Source organism: Electrophorus electricus, chromosome 7 (assembly GCF_041902795.1).
Source record: "Electrophorus electricus isolate QZ-2024a chromosome 7, ASM4190279v1, whole genome shotgun sequence".
NCBI classification, from domain to species: Eukaryota; Metazoa; Chordata; class Actinopteri; order Gymnotiformes; family Gymnotidae; genus Electrophorus; species Electrophorus electricus.
This window is the reverse complement of record NC_137503.1, coordinates 24425808-24449287: the sequence shown is the minus strand read 5'-3', so window position 1 is coordinate 24449287 and position 23480 is coordinate 24425808. Positions and strand designations below refer to the sequence as shown.

Genomic DNA, 23480 nt, shown 5'->3' with positions numbered 1-23480 from the left:
ACAACAACTGTTCTAGAATCAAATGTTCTGTGTGTACTTATTACAATATATTATTTTCACCATTAATATTATTGTTGTTGTTGTGTTTATGACAATGACGATGATAATAATAACAATAATAATTATTGTAAACATTTTTATCACTATGTGACTGCTATGTGTGTAAATAAGACAGGCCAGCATTTTTAGAATCAGTCATTATCCAGCTGAGCACTGGAATGGGTACAGTTAGTGACCTTTGTGTGCTTGAACATAGCATAAACTTGGTATTAGGTGTGCCAGTTCTAGTATCACCTTTTGGATTAGAGGGGTTAAAGGAGAAAGCAGAAATATTGCTGAATTACAGGAATCAATGCTGATACCTGGAAGTGCAAAATAAGTATAAGCTTTATATCAGACAACAATTTTTTTCATTTGTTGTCTGGTATAGAAACTTTTAATTTCAAAAGTTCAGCTTTTCTTGAACTTGTGCCATACGTCATGGAGATTGTTACTATAATAGTTCATGCATTGTGAAGAAACTGTCTATCATCTCTTTCTATATGCCACTAATTTTCAATTAGTACACTGTACAAATAGGGTTTCGAACTATTGTTTTTTATGCTTTCCATTTTGTGTTAACACATGAATATTAGTAACTCACCTCTTGCAGGGGAACACAGTCATGCCTTCAGAACCACTTAGTCATCTTCACTTAGTCATGCGTCCTAAACCTTGTTATAAAATGACCGGTAGTATAACATCCATATTCAACACTCTTGTGCAGAATGCCATGTAAAGAGTACACAGAGTAGAAAAGAATTACCTAGCTGGATGAATCTAGGTTTCTTTAATATCATGTTGATGGAAAGATTAAAACATAGTGCAAGCAGCATAAGTCCCTGTGCCATCCAGTATCAACAGTACAGGTAAGTGGAGGCAGTGCAATGGTATGAGGAGTGGTTTTCAGACGCTTACTATTTCAGTCAGCAGATTACCCTTGCGAACAAACCTGCACCTACTTCATTCAGTCGACGCACAATGATACCCCTTAGATGGAAATGTCACATGATCCAAAATACATTCTAGGGTAAAGCAGGTCTACATTTAAGAAAAGAAAAATACAAAATATAAAGATGAAAATGGGGAAACGGGCAAATCAAGTAGAAAGTGACCTTAAAAGTAAAGTGTCAAACTCTATATAGATAAGTATACAGTATATATGAATGAATGAATGAATTCCTGTCTCCCTGTTCCTGTGGGTAGTCAGATTATTTTCTCTCCTAGAGGCCTGGATATTTGAGGATGCAGGGCATTTTCAGTGTTCCTAGGATTACACTCTTCTAGACTGAGATCGATGTTGTCATTTCCTGGGATCTGTTGGAGCCAACTTAATGGTCACAACCACAACTCTCCTTCCCTGTCCTCCCTGGCCTGTTATCACACCAGCACTCACACTGCTGTCAGTCTTGACTACCACCAGAGGGAGCACTCATCTGAATCTAACCTCTCTCTTCCTGTTTCAACCTGTCCCATATTCTCTCTCCCCCCCCCCCCCCATTAGTTCCCTATATAAACCATTATCCATCCTCTCTGTGTGAAGTCTTGGCTCAACCTTGTTCAGTGAAAGGATAATCACTGAATCAATGTTGATCCCTGATGTTGTTTTAGCACTGATTTTATTTGTTGCTTTGGCCATTGATTCAGCGTTGACAAATCAACAATACTTAACATTGAACCAACAGCCCTCCCCAATGATTGAACTACCGCTGATGTAGCTATTGTTCATATTAATGATGTTGATTTAATATTGAAAGAGTTTTTACTCAATGGCTGTGCAATGTTGATTTAACACTGTTGATTTAAGCATTCTCAGAACTGGTCTATTGTAAAATTAAAGGACACAACACAAATTAATAATGTAAAACTGAAATTCATTAATATATTTAGAACAATAATATTTATAGAAGAGTGTGACTAAATGCTCAATGCATTACCTCAAAACACCTCAGGAAACATTCAAAACACTTCAGGGCAGTGGGTCAAATTCTGTTTTTTTTTTTTCTTTTTCTTCCATGTCCTTCACGATCTGGTGCACAACGTCTTCATAGCATCACTGATGGAGTATTGGGTAAGATTACATTGTTCAGTACAGCTTCTAACAATAAAGGAACAAGAAAAACACATCAGTATGGCTTCGTTAATGTCACGCCTCACTCCTCAAATGTCTTTGTGTGTTCTTCTGTGTTGCCACGCCCTCTCATGTTGTCCAGCTGTTCCGTATTATGTGTAATCATCTTGAGTATATATATGTCTCATGTCGTAGTAAGTTTGTTGGTGTTTAAGGAGTGTATAGTGTTCGTGCTTTGGTATCTGGGTTAAAATAAAGGTGTCTGATCGTGCTTCCTGATTGCCTCAAAACGTCACAGAAACACAAACCGAAGAAGGATGCCTGGGAGGGGTAAGAAGAAGGGGAGTAGACGCACTTCCCCAGCCCATGCATGGAAGCCCGTGTGTTCTTGGGTACCTTCCTGACTCCCACAATTGGGGAGCGTGGTCCTGGTGCGGAAGCGGAGGAGTCATACGGGACTACGTCTGACTACCATGACTGGTATAATGATTTCCAGTCCTCGGAGTCGGACACCACGGACATCTTCTGTACCACTGAGAGACCATCGCTTATCCTGGCCTTGCTCCATGGGTCCACAATGGAGGATGGACCCGCTGGGTCCTACGGAGTCCAGCCTGACCATAATGACTAGTACTCGGAGTTGGCAACCGCTGGGTTTTCCAGAGACCAGCCTAACTACGAGGACTGATACTCTAATCTGCTGGGTCGTGCCTGGACCTTACAGAGGGCTATGTGGAGTATGGACAGAGAGGGGAGTGTAGTGATGTCGCTCTGGAGTCTGACATGGGCTGCGATCGAGAGGAGGACCCGTCGATGGTGGTTGAGGAGGTACCTCAGGAGGATCCCCCCTCTCAGAACGACACCATACGCTCCGAGGAGGACGAGCCCCCGGCATCCAAGGCTCCACCTAAAGCTCAGCCCAGGGCAAGTAGCCCCGGGCAACTGGCAGAGAGGCAGCGTTGTCGACGGAGGGGGAAACTCCTCCCCCTAAGACGAGGAGCACCAGAGCGCATGCGCCTACACCTAAGCCTTGGGGAGGCAAAAAGACAGCGGCACCGGGGCCTGCTCCCCAACCAGGCAACACAACTGGTACGCTTCCCTACGCGCATGCACCAGGGTCCGGACAGCCTCACACAACCGAGCCGGCGAGAGACACTCCCCCCCCCAGGCTGGTTGGCATCCGACCCAGCCGACAGCTGGGATTCCTCCATTCTTCCCGGGACTATTTAATATGTGTGGTGTAGTACCTGTTGCCGTCACCATGCCTGTTCCCATTACCTTAAATATGCTGATCACTTTGTTCCCCTCTGTGTCTGTCAGTCCCCGTTAGCGTGTGCATTTCTGTATCTATCTTTGTCCTAGACCCAGTCCTTCCCCCCCGCGCTCCTGCTTGTGCTGGCCCGTGGCGGGCTGCCTGGTCCTCTGGCCTCGCCGTTTGGCCTTGGTCTCGGGTCCGCAGGCTGTTAAGCTGGCGCACCGGAAGTCGCGCCCTTGAGGGGGGCCTCTGTCACGTCACGGCCCCGCCCCCCTCCTGAAACGTCTTCGTGTGTGTGTGTGTTCTTCTGTGTTGCCACGCCCTCTCGTGTCGTCCACCTGTTCCGTATTATGTGTAATCGTCTTGAGTGTATATATATGTCTCATGTCGTAGTAAGTTTGTTGGTGTTTAAGGAGTGTATAGCGTTCGTGCTTTGTTATCTGTGTTCAAATAAACGAGTGTCTGATCACACCTCTTCCCTGCATCCTGATTGCCTCGAAACGTCACAGTTAAAGGAATATTATAACTTTAAATGATTTAAATATCTAAATAAAAACTGCTACAGTTAAGATAACAAAAAGGCTACCTCTTAAAACTTTTATGATTCTCATAAAAATTACTAAAGATTTCTTAAAACTGAAAAAAGTATTAACTTTTGAATGCTTCGTATCATTTAGGACATTTTAAACAATAGGTCTGTAATGTGTGTCTTAAAATCTTACCAAACAAGCATTTCTGCAACTTACTATACCTGAAAGGCTGCTTCTCTCCTTTGCTTGCCCAAATAAAGCTACTCACCAGCATGTTGTTAGTACAGCACTGTGCATTCTATTGGAGTGCTGCCACCAACCAAAGTAAAGTGTGAAACCTAAACATACAAGAAATACAATAAGGATCACAATCACTGTGTTTTTCCAGAATGGTTAAATTGAGGCTCAAAAAGTACAACAGATGCAAAAACTACTGACATCAGTAGCATATAATAATATGTGAGGTGTTATTGAAATTAACCAAAAATATATAATAATGCTTTATATTTTGAATTATAATATATATAATTATAATCTAATATATATATATATATATTCCTCTTTGTTGTACAATTGCAGTTAAAATGTGAACTGTGTTGGGCACTACATGAAGTGCGGTCAAGGTGTCCTGGATTTGCCTGGATGGATGCCAGGAATGACTGCCGTCCTGCCGTCCCTGTTTCCGTAGTTTCCCGGTCATGTCTGTTTTCCTTTGCGTCTCTGCTCTGTTCCTTGGTTTCGTTTTACGCCGCCCCTCGTCTGCTACTTCATTCCAGTCTGTGTTTTGGTTCTCCCTGTTCCTATGTTCACCTGAGTCTGTTTACTGCCTAATTGTCCTGGTTATTTGCACCCTGTGTTTTGTCTTCTAGTTCGGCGGTTATTTTGGTATGTCTGGTTTGTCTGTCGTGTCAGTATTACTTCTGCTATTATTGTCCTCACCCTTGCCTTGTCAAATTGCCTCGTCCATGTGTTACCTCGCCTCTGTGTTTTACCCTTTGCCTTTGATTTTGCCCTCTGTGATCATTTCCCTCATTTAATAAACTGCCTCCCTGCGCGTGCATTCTGCCTCTTGCCTGTTCCTAAGGGAGAACGTTACACTGGAGCTCTTCAAATTCATGCTGGACTCCAACAATAGCTTTTCATATTTTCTTCACCTCCTCAGGAAGCTGGATCTACACATGTCATCTTCCTATCAGCAATGTTTTAGGAAAGATAATGCAAAAACATTTTCTTTTTTCACTTTTATGTAAAATGTAACCCCTGTATTTGCATCAACTGTACTGCATCAACTCATATCTAGAGAAAAGGATCGATGTGTAAGGCATGATGCATCTGAATATTGAACAGGCCTGCACTGATGTTTAAATGTGTGTGAGACACATATATAGAGCACAAATGCAGTGCAATACCCTTAAAGATGTCAAATTGTTTTAATGAAGATGGCCAGGGCAGAAACAACTTCACAAAAGGCAAAGAAAAAGATGGTAAACTAATCAACATTATGAAAAGTAGCACTCAGGAAGAAACAATTGAAGCAAGTTTTGTAGACATGAAAGGTGTCACATGGGGTGCAAGCTCTATAGGTGTTTTTAAATGCAGATTAAATGCCTACACATTTACAATCTCTATTTTATTCTTTTGTTATTATTTTACATTTCATGATTTGTAATTTTGCTTATTGTTTGTAAAGCACTGACATTTTGGAATCAAAATAAAGTGTTATATAAGTTATTACTACTATTAGTAGTAGTAGCAGTAGCAGTAGTAGTGGTAGTATACACTGTACAGCTATCCTAGGCACTGGTTTGACCACCTTCATTATCAGAGTAGGCCTACTTCCAAGTACCCATCAAAAAAAAAGCTTGAAAGTGGTCAAACTGTGGTGGAAGTGCTCAGTCACTGCCCCATCTTTCCAACAGCTCCTCAAACTGTGGTCTTCCAGCACCTACAATGGCTATGTCTATCTGTTAGAAATACACAGAGCAATGTTTATATTGATCCCAATCAGTCTGACTACAAACCAGCACATTCTACAGAAACAGCCCTCATAGAAGTGACTGAAAAACTTCATGCTGCTAAAGCTGCCAAACTGTCATCTGTTTTGATTCTTCTAGACCTTTCAGCAGCCTTTGACACAGTGAACCACAACATTCTTCTCTCTGTTCTTTCCAGGCTTGGTGTGACTGGCTCTGCTTGGAGATGGTTTCAGTCCTATCAGGAGGGATAATCCTATCAGGTGACATGGAGAGGATCCACATCCAAACCGTGTAGACTCTCCACTGGTGTTCCACAAGGCTCAGTATTAGGCCCCCTTCTCTTCTCTTTGTATACTCATTCTCATGGTGATGTAATATCTTCTCATGGTTTCTCCTCATTATTTCTTTCTTTTCCACCCTCTGACACGCAGGTCTCCAGACGTATCTCAGCATGCTTGACTAACATCGTGTCATGGATGACAGTCCACCACTTGAAGCTCAACCCCAGTAAAATTGAGCTTCTGTTCATCCCAGGTAGTCCCAACCCTTACCATGACCTCACTGTTTCCTTCGAGAACTCCCTGGTATCACCATCTGAAGCTGCCCGTAGCCTGGGCATAACTTTGGACAATCATTCCCAGCTCATGTTTCTAATCTAATTCATTCTTGCAGATTCCTCCTTTGTAACATATGAAGGATTCAACCCTTTCTCTCACAGGAAGCTACCCAGGTACTTGTGCAGTCTCTTGTGATCTGATAGCTAGACTACAGCAACTCGCTACTTGCTGGTCTTCCTCTAAGAGCCATCAAACCTCTACAACTTGTCCAGAATGCAGCAGCACAACTGGTCTTCAATCTTCCGAAGTTCACACGTTACTCCACTGCTGCGCTCCCTTCATTGGCTCCCTGTAGCTGCATGCATCAGATTTAAAACCTTGATGCTTGCCTACAAAGCCAAAAATGGACCAGCCCCTTCATAAATGAGGTCAATGGTCAAAGCCCGATCCGTACCTCGAGTACTTCGAACCTCAACTATGGCTCCGCTTGAAATACCTTGCTTCAGGTCTCATGGACGACAAGCATCAAGACTATTATCTGTCCTGGCTCCAAGATGGTGGAATGAACTCCCACTTGCTGTCCGGACAGCAGAGTCCCTTGCAGTCTTCAAACGCAGAGTGAAGACCCATATATTTGCAGAATATTTAAAGGACAACTGACACTGCTCCCATATTGACTGACTAAATTAGTACTTATTGTAGGATATTGTTTATGTTGTTTAACAAACTCTAGCACTTATTGTTTATTGTAGGGTATTGTTTATGTTGTTGATGTTGTTTAACAAACTCTAGCACTTATTGTTTATTGCACTTATCATTGTTTAAGATAGACCTTATGTATTTTGTACTTCTAGGTATGAGCATTCGTCCCCTGTATTCTACAGTATTCTAGTTCATTGGTATGTTTGATTCTAAATGACAGAGCACTTTTGTAAGTCACTCTGGATAAGAGTGTCTGCTAAATTCCATAAATGTAAATGTAAATGTTACACTTTGAGCCTAAGTTCCATGGGTTTGGCCAGCTCTGTAGATATTTAACTTAAGTAAAGTGTTCGGTAGCACCTCATGTTATTATTGTTATATTATGTAGTATATGATGACACATGACTCACTAAGAAGCCTCATTGCTTTGACATTGTTTTTTATTTTCAGTGGCACGGAATTGCCCCTCTCAACACAGTGTATGCAGACTAAAAGATAAATAAAACAAATACAAGTCTAGATACTGAGCTGTAGCCAAACTGCACTTTCACCAATGTGCATGAATTTCTTTGAAGATTAAAGGACTACAATGGTTTTCACTTGACATGTAATTTGTCAGAGTGTTGTATTATATAATTCGTCATTAAACGTGTTACTTATACAGACTTAGGAGGAATTAGGTTTGACTATGAGTTAGATTCTGTCAACCTTGCACAAAAGGCATCTTGTTTTTAATTTTTAATGTAATATTTTGCATATGTATGTCCTGAGGGCAGAGAAATTCTCTTTCAATCACACCTCACCAGTGCTTGAAGTGGAAAAAAGTGCCAGTACTATCCTTATTCACATGTTGCCATGTGAATCAGCAAAGTATTACATTTTACATTTCTACAGTGAATAGAAAATACTAGGAGATATCACTGATGCTCAAAACAGAAATGTATTTACTTAAAATGACAAACATTTCCAAACTATATAATATATTTAAGTCACAGTTTCAGTAATATATAATAATAGGTCAAGCTCATAGGATTTGATATTATAACCTCAATATTCAGAACTATGTCGATAAATGGATGTGGGGGGAATCACTTCATTGGGGAAATCAGGTGGATACCCTATTTCATCAGTGTTTTATTGATAGACCCTCAACACCCCAAGACCCACAACACCTGACATCACAGATGTGTTCCCCTCTGCTTTCACCCATTGCTTGTCATTTTGAACCAACTCCTTTCTCTTCAAACAAATCCATTTGCCGCTTCGCTCAGCAGCGTCTGATAGCAATTTGGCCTGCCCTCATACTCTCACCCCCTTCAGAGGTTTGGCTGGCAAAGTGACTGCAAGCCCTCTACACCCAACCTCACCCAGGAACACCTGGGTATGCCGACCTTGTTGTTCTGCCTCAGCTGCTATGTCTGCATAAATCAAAATGTTGCATTCATGCACTTCATCAACTACTACCTCCCATGGCACAGTTAACTCCCTGATGAACAGGGATTCTATAAGGTTGACCAAGAGATCATGCCTAAGACTGGTGATTTATGGTGATAAGACTGATGATTTCTTGTGTAAAAATTAGCTTCTGATTTAGAGCAACCTGCATCTTCCAGTCCTGGGCAGGGTCCAGGAGGGTTGATTCCTTTCTTGTAGATGGTTTCCACTGGAGGTTGTCCTTCCCTTACAAAAGGGATGGTATTTATGAATCCAATAACCAGGTGAGGGAGGGCATTGAGGGCAGATCTCCTTTCTTCCAAAGTAATATCCAGTTGTTGAAGATCTTGGTTGTGCCTCCAGATGTGGCAGCCTTGGGACAGACTAGGTTTGCAGCCAATGAGGATGTGCCTTAACATTGCTGGGGTCTGACAAAAAGAACATGAAGGATCTTCTCCAACCCATTGATGTCGGTTCATGGATATGGAAAGCATGATGTAGGTGGCTCTGATGATGAAGCTGATTCGGCTTCCTTTCATCTCCCACAAATCCTTCCAGGAGAGCTTCCAATGCTCCAGATTTTCCCAGTTAGTCCACTGGCTCCACTGTTTGGATGGTGAGACTGTTCTTGTATGTCTCTCTGTGTGCTCTTGCTCAGCAACCTCAGCATCTAACAGCATTTTTCTCTGGGTAGATGTTGCCCTATGCCATATCGGTTGATCTATCCCACCTCTTCGTTGTTGAACTTGTCCCACATTGTCTCTATGCCTGAGAGCAGATTTTGGTGCATCTGTATTCTTCCGTGAGGCTTGAGACAGCTCCAAAACACCATATCCATACAAGCCGTTGCTGTTAAGACATTTCTGGAGACCTAGCCACTTCTTGATGAATGAACTGACTGTCATCTCCAGTTTCTCGATTTTGGAGACCATTACAGGCCACATCAGACAGGGTAGCAAACCAAACTGCAGAAACCACAGATTCAACTTACTAGGAAGCAAGGTCTTGTCTATACTAGCAAGGCCTTTGATGGTTTCTTAGTAGTCACTCTGGTCTGAGTCTTTGAGATGGATGTTGTACCACCACCCTAGGCTCTTGACTGTCATCTCTGACACCATCAGAATTGCTGCTTTGTCGATGTGGACTCTCTGGTCCATGAGTTTTCCTTTGACAATGGATATGCTCCTGGATTTGCAGGATTTGTTTCATCTTTGCCCATGTTATGTTGGCATTCAGCTTAATCAGCAGACACTTTGTACAGGTGATGGTTGAAGACAAGGTGATGATGTCATTCATGTAGACACAAATGGGAGGTAGTCACTGTACAGATGGCTAAATGCTGTCCAGACGACTAAATGATGTCCAGATGAGAGAATGACGGACAGGTCCAAAAGCACTGGCTTGGTCAAATAAGATGTCTAGATCACTACCTTCCCTCCTTTCATACTGAATTTGATGCTATATCACGCGTGTATGTCCTAAGCATACTGAGAAGCCAGCTATACAAGCTTTCTGTACTGATGTGTCCTTCAAACTGTTCTGTTTCAGTTAGGTTGTTATCCATTGAGCAACAATGCTAAAGAAAATCTTGCTTTCAACATTCAAGATATTGATTTGTCATAACTGATGTTTGATGCATCCTTTACCTTACCCCCCCCCCCCCCCCCCCCCTGCTCAAATCTTTGCATAACTGTGTGCATTTCAAAAGGTTATCTTGCTCCTTCTTTGGCACTTTAAGGGACCCACTGTTTTCCTTTATGAAAAGTCCTTCGCAAACCTAGTAGGTTGTATGAAGTGGATATGAACAGGATGGCATGGTAATGTTTAAACAACAAATTATACTACACTTGCACCTTTTAACCTACTGCGCCAAGCAAAATGTGAAAACACAAAAATGGAAGGACTAAGAGCGATTTACTGAAGGTGGACAGAGGTGCCTGCAAGCGTAACATAATCATACTGTAACGATTGGCCACCCTCCTAGCGTCCCTGTTTTAGTATTTCCCTGTCGTGTCTTTGTTTTCCTTGACTTGCTTGTTCCGTTCCTTGGTTTCGTTTTCTCTGCCCCTCGTCTGTGCCTGAGCTCCAGTCCGTGTTTTGGCTTTCCCTGTTACGTTCATCTACGTCTGATTAATCCTTGATTTGTTCTGGTTATTTTGGTAAGTCAGGGTTGTATGTTGTGTCTCGTTTATGCCCGCTATACTGTCGTCACCCTTGCCTCTGTTTGTTTTGTCCTCTGTGTTTTGTTACCTTCGCTTAGTAAAACACCTCCTGCATTTGCATTCTTCCTCTTGCCTGTTCCCGCTGGAACGTTACACATACTGTATGTTTTCAACCGCAATATTGCATTACATTACCACATTAAACCTTCACCAGAAATTAGTAACGCGTTTAATGCGATATAAGAAAATGAATATACAAAATCAGTATCTTACATTAATTGTTTGTAAGTTTGGTATTTTGTTGCAAAACTCTGGAAATGCTAGGGAGGTTCAGGTTTGAGGTTTATCAATTTGTTGTCATTACTAGCTAAGTTTCTGTAGTTGCCACAGAATTCCAGTATATGTTTTTAGGCCTGTTTATCATGGAAATATCAGATTAACTTTTTAATTGCTATGGCCCCAGGACATCTATTCTCAAGTTTTCTTTCTCCTTTTTTATTTATTTTTTATTTCTTTATTTTTTTACAATAAGTATAAAATCTTAAAGCAGGACAATATACGTTTGGGGAATTGGTGACATCTCTGGTTAAAATATTTAATGGCATAAAATGCACAGAAGAGACATTAGCTATTACATGTTAGATTTGTGTGTGTGTGATGAGAATACATATTGTTTACCCAATGATTTACAGACCAGCATAACTTCCTGAATGCTTTCAGCTGGTCACCTCTGCAAAGCCGTAGCTCTAGCGATATCTCTTTCCCATTCACTAACTTGCTGTGAGTGCACTGTGAGCCATGCCCCCAGTATAGCTACTCAGGTCACTAGCCCATTGACCCAGGCCTTCTTTTTGAGCCTGTGTGTGGCATTAATAGGTGTCTTATGTGGCCTGAAAAACTCAAATCTGGCACTATTGCACTCACTTTTGAATATTTAGTGCTTTACATGTTAACTTGCAGCAACAAATGGAAATTTTAACAGATAGTTTTATCTCTTGACTCACTAAAGCAACTTCTTTGAATTTTAACAAACAAATCTGACATAAGGCAACTTTAAAATCGGGCCATTACAAACTGTACATATATTAGAGACTAGTTAGTGCCCTCTGATGGTTAAATGAGACACCAGTTGTTAGAGATCTACAACCATTGAGCCAAAAACAACTATAAAAAATAAGCAAAGGATTTATTTTACAGTATAATGTCATTTTGTATGTAGCCTACAACAAAGGGGATTCATAACGAGACAATAAGAAGGATTAATAACAGAAGAAATTGCATTTTTTCAGTTTCACACAGTTGATGTCTATATTAACAGCGCTTGAAAAAGAAAGCAAAATAATTTGTATGCTGACAGAATCATTCTTAAAATTTTTTTTTTGCCTTGATTTTGACAGCACTTGAACAAAGATACTCTAGTATAGCTGCAGCAACCAGAAATGAGGTTTACAGTATCAACAATAAAATGTCAGCCACAAAGCAAAACATTCAACACCATCAGACAGTGAAGTCAGGAAATAGAATGTACAATTCCATATTTACAACCAGAACGTCTTCTCACAGAAATATGAACAATGTGAACATATTTTACAGTAAGAAAACAAAATATATTACTAAACAAATGTAAGGTAGGCTAAAAATTGTACTTCTACATTACCGAATGGAATGTTTTTTATTTGGGGGGTGGTGTTGTGCAAAAAAAGAGACATTCTTGCAACTACACATCAACATTCAGTGGCAATACCTGTAAACAAATCAAAAGCTCACCTTTTCATTTGGAAAAAATGTCCCATGTGTTTCTAGATGACACTCAGATCAGTTCACCATTATGCTCTTCCTGTGGTGGCCTCCTAAGACTTTATGTGCCATATTAGATCCACTAACAAGTAGGAAATGAACCATCTGATGACACTTTAGGGCAGGGGCATTTCCAGGGGACTACTCTGTGAAAAGGTTTTCCTCTCCACTGGCCTCCATCAGAGCATCATCCACGGGTGGTGCTGCCCTTGCATAGCACAGAGAGTAAAATAACAGTAGTCTGGTCAAGTGGGTTGGATGCAAGGTAGCTCGCAGTGTCTCTGGTCTGGTTCACCACTGTGAAGGCTGAACTTATGTGTCCTCGGCTTTGACCTCATCCTCTGCAGAGTCTTTGGCCCTGACACCTGAAGATGCACCCTCTCCTTCCTGCTCCCCTTCATCTGTGAAAAGCACATCCACATGGAAATAAAGTATAGACTGTATTCCTTTACAAGCTAAGTGCAACTCTTCATTGCCTCTGGAGGTAAAACATTTTAGTTAACAGACATTATTTTCCTTATTTGACTGCTATGAGCATTCTTTTATTCTAGAAAAACTGTGAAGTTGTGACAGCATTGACTTAAAAGCATAACACTGATTCTTGTGCTGAGATGCTGAAAGTAGGATTTCTCTGATATGCAAAATGAGATCTAAATACCCTGCTGTTTGCAGTGCTTCCTGTCTTGTTTAGCTGGTAATCTTTTGTGGCTGACGCCACAAACCACTAATGGACCATCGTTTACGGCAGTCAAACATTCACCTGCTGGGAATCCTGAGTGAATCCTGTGCTGTGAATTACTCTCCTATAGTCGGACTTATAGATTCTCTCTACGCTCCAGCTGGGTGGGGTAAGGCTATGTAGAAATCACTTCAATAGTATGAAAGGAAAGCACTTTATTGTATTTGAGGATGACTCAGGAATAATGGCTCATTACTAAAATTTCTCCATAACAGACCAAATCCAGACTTCACACTTACTTACCACATATGTCTTTTTACGGTTTGATAAAGATGGCATTGGGATTTGATTTCAGACGTTGTGTGCTTCAAAAGGCACAAATGTAAGCCTTTATACTAAGCCTACTTTCAGCATACTTCTTTGCCCTCAAACATTTTAGTGCAAAATTAAATAAATAAGTAAATCAATCAATCAATCAGGAAGTAAATATGTCACAGACTTTCTTTCCTACCAACAGCTCCAAAACAAGCACAACTGAATCTTCACTGTGCTGTCTGGCAGCCTGAATTCCAAACACCCTGTTGATAACAGCAATGGACAATAGCCAAACCACATGAAACCACTTAACCATTTGAGCAAAGTGTTTCTATAATGACAAAAAGCTCTTTTTCTCTTCTCAGCAAAGTGCCTCTCAAACACTCTTTTGTCTTTGTCAGATCCAAACAGTGCAATAGGTTATCTCCACAAGTGGTGGGAGTGCATCTTGCATGTTTACATTGACTGTATTAATTTGTCATTACTTCAATTTGTATTAGGAATCTGAAAACAGTGACCACCCTGAGCTGAACTCAGAGGTATCAAGCTCTGGCTTTGAATATCTAACCTGCAGAGTTTAGTTCCAACCACTGCCTCTAATATCCACATGCTATGGAAGGTTTTGATTTACTGCATCAGGTAATCAAGGTTGGAACATTAGATTAGGATGGGAACTAAACTATACAGTAAGGTAGATTTCCAGGACCACAGATGGGCGCCCCTGCCTACGATGATGACATAGAAGCTACTGTCCAGCAGGTAGCATACCTCCGACAGAAAGCTCGGCTAGCTTGTTGGGCAGGTCTGCTGCTCCAGGGCCTGCAGTGGAACCTAATATATCCGGCATGGCGTTCCGCCGGCCGGTCCGTCCTGTGGCGGCGAAGTCAGTAACTACAGGCTCCACATCAGTCATCTCTGGACTTTCTCCTCATATCATCATCTGCAAGATAACAGATGGCTTTGCATTCATTTATCCATGCATGTAGAATTCTTGATAAAAATAAATATATGGGAGCACTCATCCAGCAATATGATAGAAAGACATCAGGCTTTTTCATTCATAATCAGAAAATCTTTATCTCAGTTCTCTTTTCTGCCTTTTGTCTAAGACATCTGATGCCATGACAACACTATAAATAGAACAATGATCTGAGTTTCATTGTAAATATTTCGTGTAAACGAGCCAGTTGGAATACACAAACTGTACTGAATACATAAACACAGAAAATGGATGAGTTTGAAGAAGAGGTTCTGCATCCTTAAAAAGTGTTGCAGAACTCAGCTAAGACTGCTTTCAGAATGGCTGTTTAAAATATAGGGCCATAACCAACAACCAACCAAAAAAATAAAGAACGTTATCTTCCTGCCTTCTAAATTATTTATGTTTATTTAATCTAGAAACTGCTTAGCCAGACACACACTGGTATAATGGCTTTTTTAGTCTAACAGGCCTACTGGATCTGAGCTATGAGAAGTAGGAGCTCTTGGTTTCGGTTCTGGGTATCCACTTTCCCTGTAGTTTTAAATTTGTCTTAAACCCAATACATCTGATCCAGCTCATCAGTTCATTGGACTTAATGGGCAGAATTATGTGTGTTGGGGTGGAGAATGCTTTAACTATGTGCAGCAGTGGGTCCAGGACCAGAACTGAGAACACTTGATCTAAAACAAAAGCACTGAATTAGTTACCCATGAAAGGTTTTTAACACACCAACAGCAAAACCATAGATGACACTGTATGTGTTAAAATATTAGAAAATAAAATAATAAATCGTGGTTAAACAATAAATTTAAAAAAATTAAACAATGTAGTATTAAAAGCTCATAAGTATACTGGTGGTTTATGTAGAAAAATGTAGAAAATAATTCTGAGTGAACAAAGTTACAACATGTAGACCATGGAAACACTGCTGAAAACTGCAAGGGCATGCAAACTGATATATAAATTATGACTGTACTAAAAAAAAATCCATGAAGAAAATATTCTCACAGCCCTTCGGCAGAAATTCTAAGATATGTAGGGCACTTTTTATAGTTACATTTCTTGAGAAATGTATTTTGTGAATCTACAGAACAGTTTAAGGTTCTGTTGGGGTGCAGCATTGCATGTCTCTATGTCCAAATAAATCATGATGCCAATCTGAGTCCAGAACAGTTTCATACCAGAATTTAAAGAATTGGAATGTGATTGGCTTTTGACCACCACCATCATGCAGCAGTATCCAACAATATCCAACAATACTGTGGTACAATGTTTAAATCATAATATATGAATCTTCTGCATATTCCTTCTAACTAATAAAACATCAGCAAAAACAGAAATAGTTGCTGAAAATATTGGCAATTTTGACTTTTGAATATCTAAGATATAATTTGCATTGGTCACCTCAACAAAACTGATTATACTGATCATCACAATTGTGGCCTGCCATGCGGTGCCAATATGTTTGTTGTTGCTAAGCCCACCGCTGCGTTCTTGGTTCAAGAGTGTTTGGCTCTGTCTCTGATTTATTCAGATTTTCAGCCTCCTGTTGGCCTCAAGATGCCCCTGGTGACACACCCCAGACGCAAATGTCGTTTGTAGGTCCTTGATAAGCTGTCTCCAGCACGAACTGATGCTGTAACAACACCCTGCAGGCCATGAATCAAATGGCCTGCAGACAACTGTCCATTTATTGTTCATCCCCTAAAATAAGGACGATGAATAAAAACTGCATGCTATGGTTTATTAATCTACATATTGGCAAATTAAAGCTTAATGACTGCACTAAGTGTCAAAGTCAAAATCACTGCTTCATCTCAAATCCAATATTTTAGAGTACAGAGTTCTTAAATAACTAGGGAAAAATATTTTTAACCTTTAATCCATTTTCAGTCCAGTGCATTTCAGAGAGGTTGCTATTTCTATTGTAATTAAACACAATGTTAGTTGGCTCTGGAGAGTAGCAGTAAAACTGCAGTTCTCTTCTACTCTCTGAAATCAACAGCACTACAGTGACGTATCCAAGTTGGCAATTAAGCCTTTTCCATCCCTCAGTTACATGAATGTATAATATACCAAATTATCTTTCAGGCAGAAACTGAATTAAAATATTACTTATTGGATCAGGTGCACACATAAAGGACCAAAATGTTGGCCAACAGGGTGAGTGCATTACGTTACTATGCCCAACAGATTTGCTTTGATAGTGTTTAGACTGGTATAGCATTGAAAGATGTCAATAATAAATAATAACAATGAAAATGTTACATTATTTAGTCTTTTTTTTCTCCCAACATCCACCATATATTATATAAATATTCTCCATATAATATATAGATGTTTTTGTTGTTTATTGATTCTGAAATATTAGCAAAGTGCTTCTGTTCAAGTGTGCTAAGACAATATGTGGCTTTATTTATGTATATGCACCACATATGCACCTCTCTCTCTCTCTCTCTCTCTCTCTCTCTCTCTCTCTCTCTCTCTCTCTCTCTCTCTCTCTCTCTCTCTCTCTCTCTCTCTCTCTCTCTCTCCTGTTTGGTTCTTCTGAGTGAAAACCTGCTAACCATTCAAAATGGTGGTGCTATATCCCCAGCAGAGATATTTGAGGAGATAATCACCTGTTGGATGGAGCAAGATTTAAAATCTAAATAAGTCCCATTGGTCAGCTGTACCTATTCTGAGAATTAGCCCACATTTATTTATATTTAAAAAAACAACAACCTCGTCATAAGACCAGTGGTAACTGGGTCAACAGTACATGGCTCAGGCTTAAATCTCAGCCATTATAGGGATCTGATAGTACTATAATCAATGCATGCTTTGACTTTCAATGATAAAACAATGGCCACTGGAGTTTCAGCTCTCTGTGCAACATTCTGTGATGTTGCTGAGGAATTATAATGCAGTGGCTTGGAAAAAACCTGACTGAACCTAACTCATCCTTGTGTTCTGTTACTAAGGGAGAGATCCTTAAGGGCTTACTGTGGGATTTGAGATAGCTTTGGCAAGAAGGCTGTGTCTGTGTATGTGTGTGTTTTTGTGTTTTGAGCTATAGCACATGCATGTGTGGGCAGCCTGAGGCACTCACTATAGGTTGTCTTCCAGAACAGTTCTGTAGGCTGTTGTGGACATAGAGAGAACCAAGCTGTGCTAATTCACCACCAGCTGAGAGAGTGACCAGTGCTAGGCTCAGCTGCCTTTGTCTGGTAGTGTGTGTGTGTGTGTGTGTGTGTGTGTGTGTGTGTGTGTGTGTGTGTGTGTGTGTGTGTGTGTGTTTGTGTGTGTGTGTGTGTGTGTGTGTGTGTGTGTTTTCATGCCCCCGGCCAAAATAAAACCCCCAAAAACCCAGAAGTTACCCAGATCAAACTGTTTTTTTATACTTATGATACTCATGACCTCATGTTAGCAGCTTGAGTTATGATGCCATCTGTAAAGAATGTGTTGAAAACAGCAGGGCTGGTGCTGCGCAAACCTACACACACCTGCACTTGTGTCTCGACATAAGTTTATTTATCTCGACATGTTTATTAGCCCTGTTGAGAGTTTATAGACACATCTGTGACCAGGAACAGCACTAAAGAACTGAGGCTGAATGGAAGGCCTTGATACACTGAAGAATAATTTAAAAACACTACATTGATACAGCACAATTACAAGTGTACTTGAGGTTTTAAAGTCAGTATTACCTTCTAAAATTACAACAAGTAGTTGTAGAAGATTAATCCAATGTTAATCCATGCAAAGCCATGTTATCTGAAACTAACCTGTTGATCTCTGGTAGTTACATTATAGTAGTTTTAGTAGATCTCTGGTAGTTACACTATAGTATTGCATATTATGTATAATTTATAAATAACTTACTGTGAATCACACAATATGTATATTATTATCCACTTATTATCCACTTCAAGCTGAATATTTTGTGACCATAAAAAATAACCCCTACTAACAGTATTACTTCTAATACTATCACTAATAACAACAACAACAACAATAATAATAATGGACTTCATACAGATGTATAATGCATTCATCCTAGTTTTCTTAATGAAGCGCCACTTTAGACAGTGACTGATCATTCAGTGTATGTTAATGAGTTCTTTACCTGACAAGGTATTTATTTGGAGGAAAAAAGGCAGTTTTGAATATGTATATTTATCTTTAACATTATTCATATAGCATCAGCCGAATGACTGCTTTTCCTATGAGGCAGAAAACAGCAGCAATTAAAATAACAGGACCAAAAAAGAAATGAAAACTAAAGCAGAGTCTTTGTCCCTGCAAGACTGGGAGGAAGAAAAGGAGAGCTTCTTATTGAATCCTCTCCATTCTGAGTACCAAGAACAAGGCAAGCTAATCTCAGCACTGCAACAGTGAGCACTGGGCCTTGACCACCTCTTTTATCCATGGACACAACCACCACTTTCTCTCAGGAGATTCATTCTCTCTCTCTGTTGGCCTCTCTGTGCATCTGTGGGCTTGTCCATATAAAAATGGCATTTAAGACAACCTTTGCAGCACTGGCAGGATCTTTTCAACATATTCAGCCTTGAAAGAACAGTGATAAGATGAAATGACTTCACAGGCCTACATTAGCAACTCCTCCATGAAAAGGACACATATTTTTAACAGCCATCCCGATGGAAACTGCCGCAGTGGATCAGCTGCTTCTTCTCTGCACAATGAACCAATATGATGCTGAAAATCTAGTTTTGTTTGTTCACAGGTAGTGACACTGAGCACAAGGCCTTGGGAAGCCATTTTAGAGCTGATTCCCTGTGGATGTCCTTTGGTAGCGAGAACTTCAGAAGTTTGTATTTTTGCTCCTTCACTATCTTATACGGACTACTAGCACTAATAGCAGAAGTGTTTCTCAGTTGGTATGAGCAGAGACAGCATGGGACATGACCTTCAAATGACTGGCCATGTATGACAAATGAGGCCCCTGTGGTCTGTCAATGTCCATATTGCATTGAGACTGTCATCTAGTATTTTATTTCCACTTCTGGATCTCATCAGGAAGGGCAATAAAGAGGGCAGCTACCAATTTATTTATAACAGTGACCTAAAAATGGCAGTGCAAGATACCAAATTGCTGATAAGCAGGATGTATTTTCTGTCTTTTAGTTTCAGTAACGCACCATCATTTGTTGCAAGGAGAGTACTAATACAGTTAATGACTAGACACTGGGTTGAAATGAGTCATTGGCAGTAAGCTTCACACCACACCACACCAAGGAACACAAATGGTCTGTAACACACTGACAACATGTGAAAGCACAGAGAAAGGTTTCTGCACAAGACAAGCAACTGTTCTAACATCCATCAGTCAGTCTCGTAGTGTAGTTGAGGGAATCATCTGTTATGTTCAATTAGTACTTGAACATATGTAACTTTATCTGGATGTCTAATGTCCAGGCAAGCACAACCAACAGCTGCCTAACAACCATCAGGCATGAAAGTTTGCACACCCACATGGGCAAATGGTAGTTTAAATAAAGCTCATTTCACCAAGTTATACATAACCCTACTTAACAGACCATTACAAAGAGCCTACAGGAGGTAGGATTATGCAAATATTGACATACCCCAAAGGTTCCCCTTCATGAAGGGGAGATTTTCCTATTTTTTAGTCAGATTTCCTATTTTTAAAGTCAAAAGATGTGGTCTGAAGAAGTAAAGTTCAAATCTGTGGGTGAAAAGTTCAGACAATTCTGAATTGCAAATGCAATCCTACCACCGAGGAAACATGGCCAATTCCAGACCGCTTGAATCAGAGGCCCGCCGCGCATGACTATGAGCCATGCCGATCTAGAGCAGCAGAGTTCTAACACACTCTGGTGCCAGCTGGTTTGTTTCAGAGTTTTAAACCTGGATACAGCTGCTAAAGGAGTCTGGCCAACTTCCTTACTGGTCAACTCAAGACTGAGTTTTCTGATCAGGAGCTCAAAGAAGTTTATTTTTCAGATCTGACATTTGTAGCTCTAGTTTGAGCCCTGCTTTTTGAAGCATAACCAGCATAGAGATTCCCGGTGGGGTCACATATCTATATATGTTGTCGTACGGATTATGTATTGGATTATGGATTATGAGATGTTTGCATGCTGAAAGTGCTTTCAGGCAATGTCCCATAGGACACATGGAATCCAGAAGCCCCCTCCTCACAATATGACCATATCATGTCATATCATATAGGAAAGATGTCGCTAAAGAGGCTTGCAGTCAAGATTCATGGGACGAGAACTGTGGTGCATTATCAGTAATAAGCAGTTACTTCAGGAGTCCATGACAACTTCCAGGAGATGGGCACACACAAGTTGTCACCAAGGAGGGGGCTACAACTTCACACTACTTGGAGTGGCCATGGTTATTCAAATTAGCACTGCAAATCGGTCTTTATGTGTTCAATGACAAAAGAAGAGACTAGTGGCGCCAAGACAGAGGACGACCCAAGGGTATGATTCAGGTGTAAGGGAAAGTCAGCCATAGTCAGTGTGACAACCAAAGCGGCGGAGCTGTGGAAGCCACACCAATAATGTGATTACTCCACCCTGATGTCAGAGAGCTAGGTGTGGTTAGTTTAATGGAGTACTAAAGGCTCTTTGAAAATGGGCTCTCCAGCTCTAGAAGAGAAAGCGATAAGCTGCATGGAGAGCAAAGACATGAAACACTGTGTGTATTCTTTCACTTCTGTAAAATAATTGCAATGCTACATTGACATTTCTGTGGTCTGTGTCAAATAAATCTCTGCAGTGTTTTCCTATGCTTGATTTCAGAATGGGTGCTACGGAGTTGCTCTGTTTTCTGGTGGAAGGGATATGTCCTCTCTTTGGACCAGTGCCAGACCAGATGTTCAGTTATCAGAGCTCTGCAATGCCCTGTGGAAACTTTGGTTATGGTTAGAGACAGAACAACAGAACATGTAAGACCAGAGAGCACTGCTCAAGCACACTGTACTTACTTGGTAACATAATGATCATTGGCTATAATGTCAATGTTGCTTACCTTTTTTGGGGGCTTTTCAGATAAGCCCTAAAGCTATGACCCTGTAACACTTCTGCATAAAGATAGTCTTACAATGATGGTGAGTTTTGGGTAATAAGAATTTATTAATAGTGATTTGTTGCACATGGCTGTTTCATATTCAGGTCCTAATAAGACCTTATATAAACATTATCACAGGTCCACAAATAAATGTAATAGCTACTCAAGAAAGTAATTGGAATGTAGTAAAACATACAAACATATTTGCCCATAGATTATGATGACAGATCATATCGTAGTTGGTTGGAGCTACTTAGCTTATCTTAATATCAAGGCCCCTTAGACACATATAAAGTGCTCATTGAAATTAATAACCAGCTGTCACACATAAGGACTTGATTAGTTAATGAGCCCTAGGTCAGCCTTGTTACAGAACAGCTAAACCTCCTCCACCTTGCAACCAGGGACATCGTGAAAGCCAGTCAGTGTTTTGCCCTAAAACTGACAAAGATTAGAATGAGATGGTCATATCAGAGGTTTGCCAGCACGCACTCGCTCTCAGGAGGCTTATGCTGACACAGATAAGTGGATGAGCGATGGAAAGTGAGTGCGCAGCATAGGAGGTCGGTGCTATTGTGCTTCTGGCACCATGCAGCGCTTAGCGTGACATGCACTGGAACTGTGTGAGCGAACTCAGGCTTGCGTGGGCGCACCTTTGGTTTAGCTGTTCAAATGAAAACACACTACACTTTTATCCTGTTGTCAACCTGTAGGCAGTGTTTGCTAGAGTGTTTAATGAAAGAAAATGTCAGACACTCCAAACTTAAGCATTTCAGTCATCAACTCCAAAAGGGCTGTTTTTATATTTATCAGATTTGTTTTGCTACAATGACATATCTAGCCCACTACAATCGCCTTACTGAAGGTGTCAGCCACTTAAGGCCTGTTGTGTAGCTACGTCACTTTTGTCAATTCGTCAGGAGACCATTTGACTTGAGTTTGCCTGCAGGGTAGCAGATACTGAAAATATATCCACAAAAACCATCTACACCTCCACTCTGTCCCCGAAAACATCTGAAACGCCGCATTCACAGTAAATCATGTTGGGTGGACCTGCTCGTTACAAACACTAAACAAAGTGACAAAAATCACACTGAATATTCACTGGACCGTGGGGTTCAAAACACCTCTTACTGAACAAAGGCATAAGAAACACTGTTTTAAGCATGCAAAGAAAAAGCTTTTTTTTATAACTTCACTATAAATGTATACCATACATGGGGGCTTACCGTATTTTCATGAGAATACCTATAGCCACTTTGCGGAGTTTGGTCCAGTTTTTCCACATGCCTCTACTGCCACACAAACTTAAATGCACATGTCAGCTTGGCTCCTCACCAGGCAAGAGGTCAGACATGATGTTTGACCTGCAGCTGAAACAAGGGAGAAGGAAGCTCTTGGTGTGTTATAATTGGGCAGAGAGGAGCTGGAACACATGTGGCTATAGGAGCCCTCCTGCCGCGTCTGAAAACGAGTATTCTCGTCACATCATACAAAAAACATCTGCCTAGTTCCAGATTTAATCACATGGAAACTTAGACATTTCTAGGATTCAAAAAGTGTCCAAATTTATTGGCCAAGTGTTAAAAAAAATGTACATTTTTTATTCTAACTGAATTCATCCATTCCACCAGTAATACAGTTAACACATCTGTGTCTAATGGACAGAGGCTATTAGTTTATCATTATGTTGCTGCCTTAAGCTATCACCATAGTTATGAATGCAATTCTCTACATAACAGCACATGCAGGGCATAAGAATAACTGGGCACTGAGTACATTCACCTCCGACTGTCTGTGGCGAAGACCGAAATACAAACATACTTAATGGTGGTGAACTAAAAGAGATGTGAAGATGAACTGCATGGTCGACCAGATGAAAAAAAAAATCTTTCATTTATGCCTATTTATAGCTTCTGCTGATGACTTGGAAT

General features: G+C 40.6%; 1 protein-coding gene across 3 annotated transcripts in view; it reads right to left on the bottom strand.

Moving 5' to 3' along the window:
• Nucleotides 1-11895: 11895 nt before the first annotated feature.
• The window catches only part of pkib (protein kinase (cAMP-dependent, catalytic) inhibitor beta), a 26013-nt gene continuing 14428 nt past the window's right edge, over nt 11896-23480 (bottom strand). For 2 of the 3 annotated variants that reach the window (XM_026998148.3, XM_026998138.3), the window contains 2 exons: nt 14286-14457; nt 11896-12924 (listed from right to left, as the gene is read on the bottom strand). In XM_026998148.3, the coding sequence (XP_026853949.2) occupies nt 12836-12924; nt 14286-14430 (234 nt within the window). In that variant the 5' untranslated portion in view covers nt 14431-14457 and the 3' untranslated portion in view covers nt 11896-12835. Of the gene's footprint in view, nt 12925-14285; nt 14458-22775; nt 22920-23480 lie in introns of all 3 variants that reach the window. The other variant, XM_026998157.3, reaches the window with a different exon arrangement.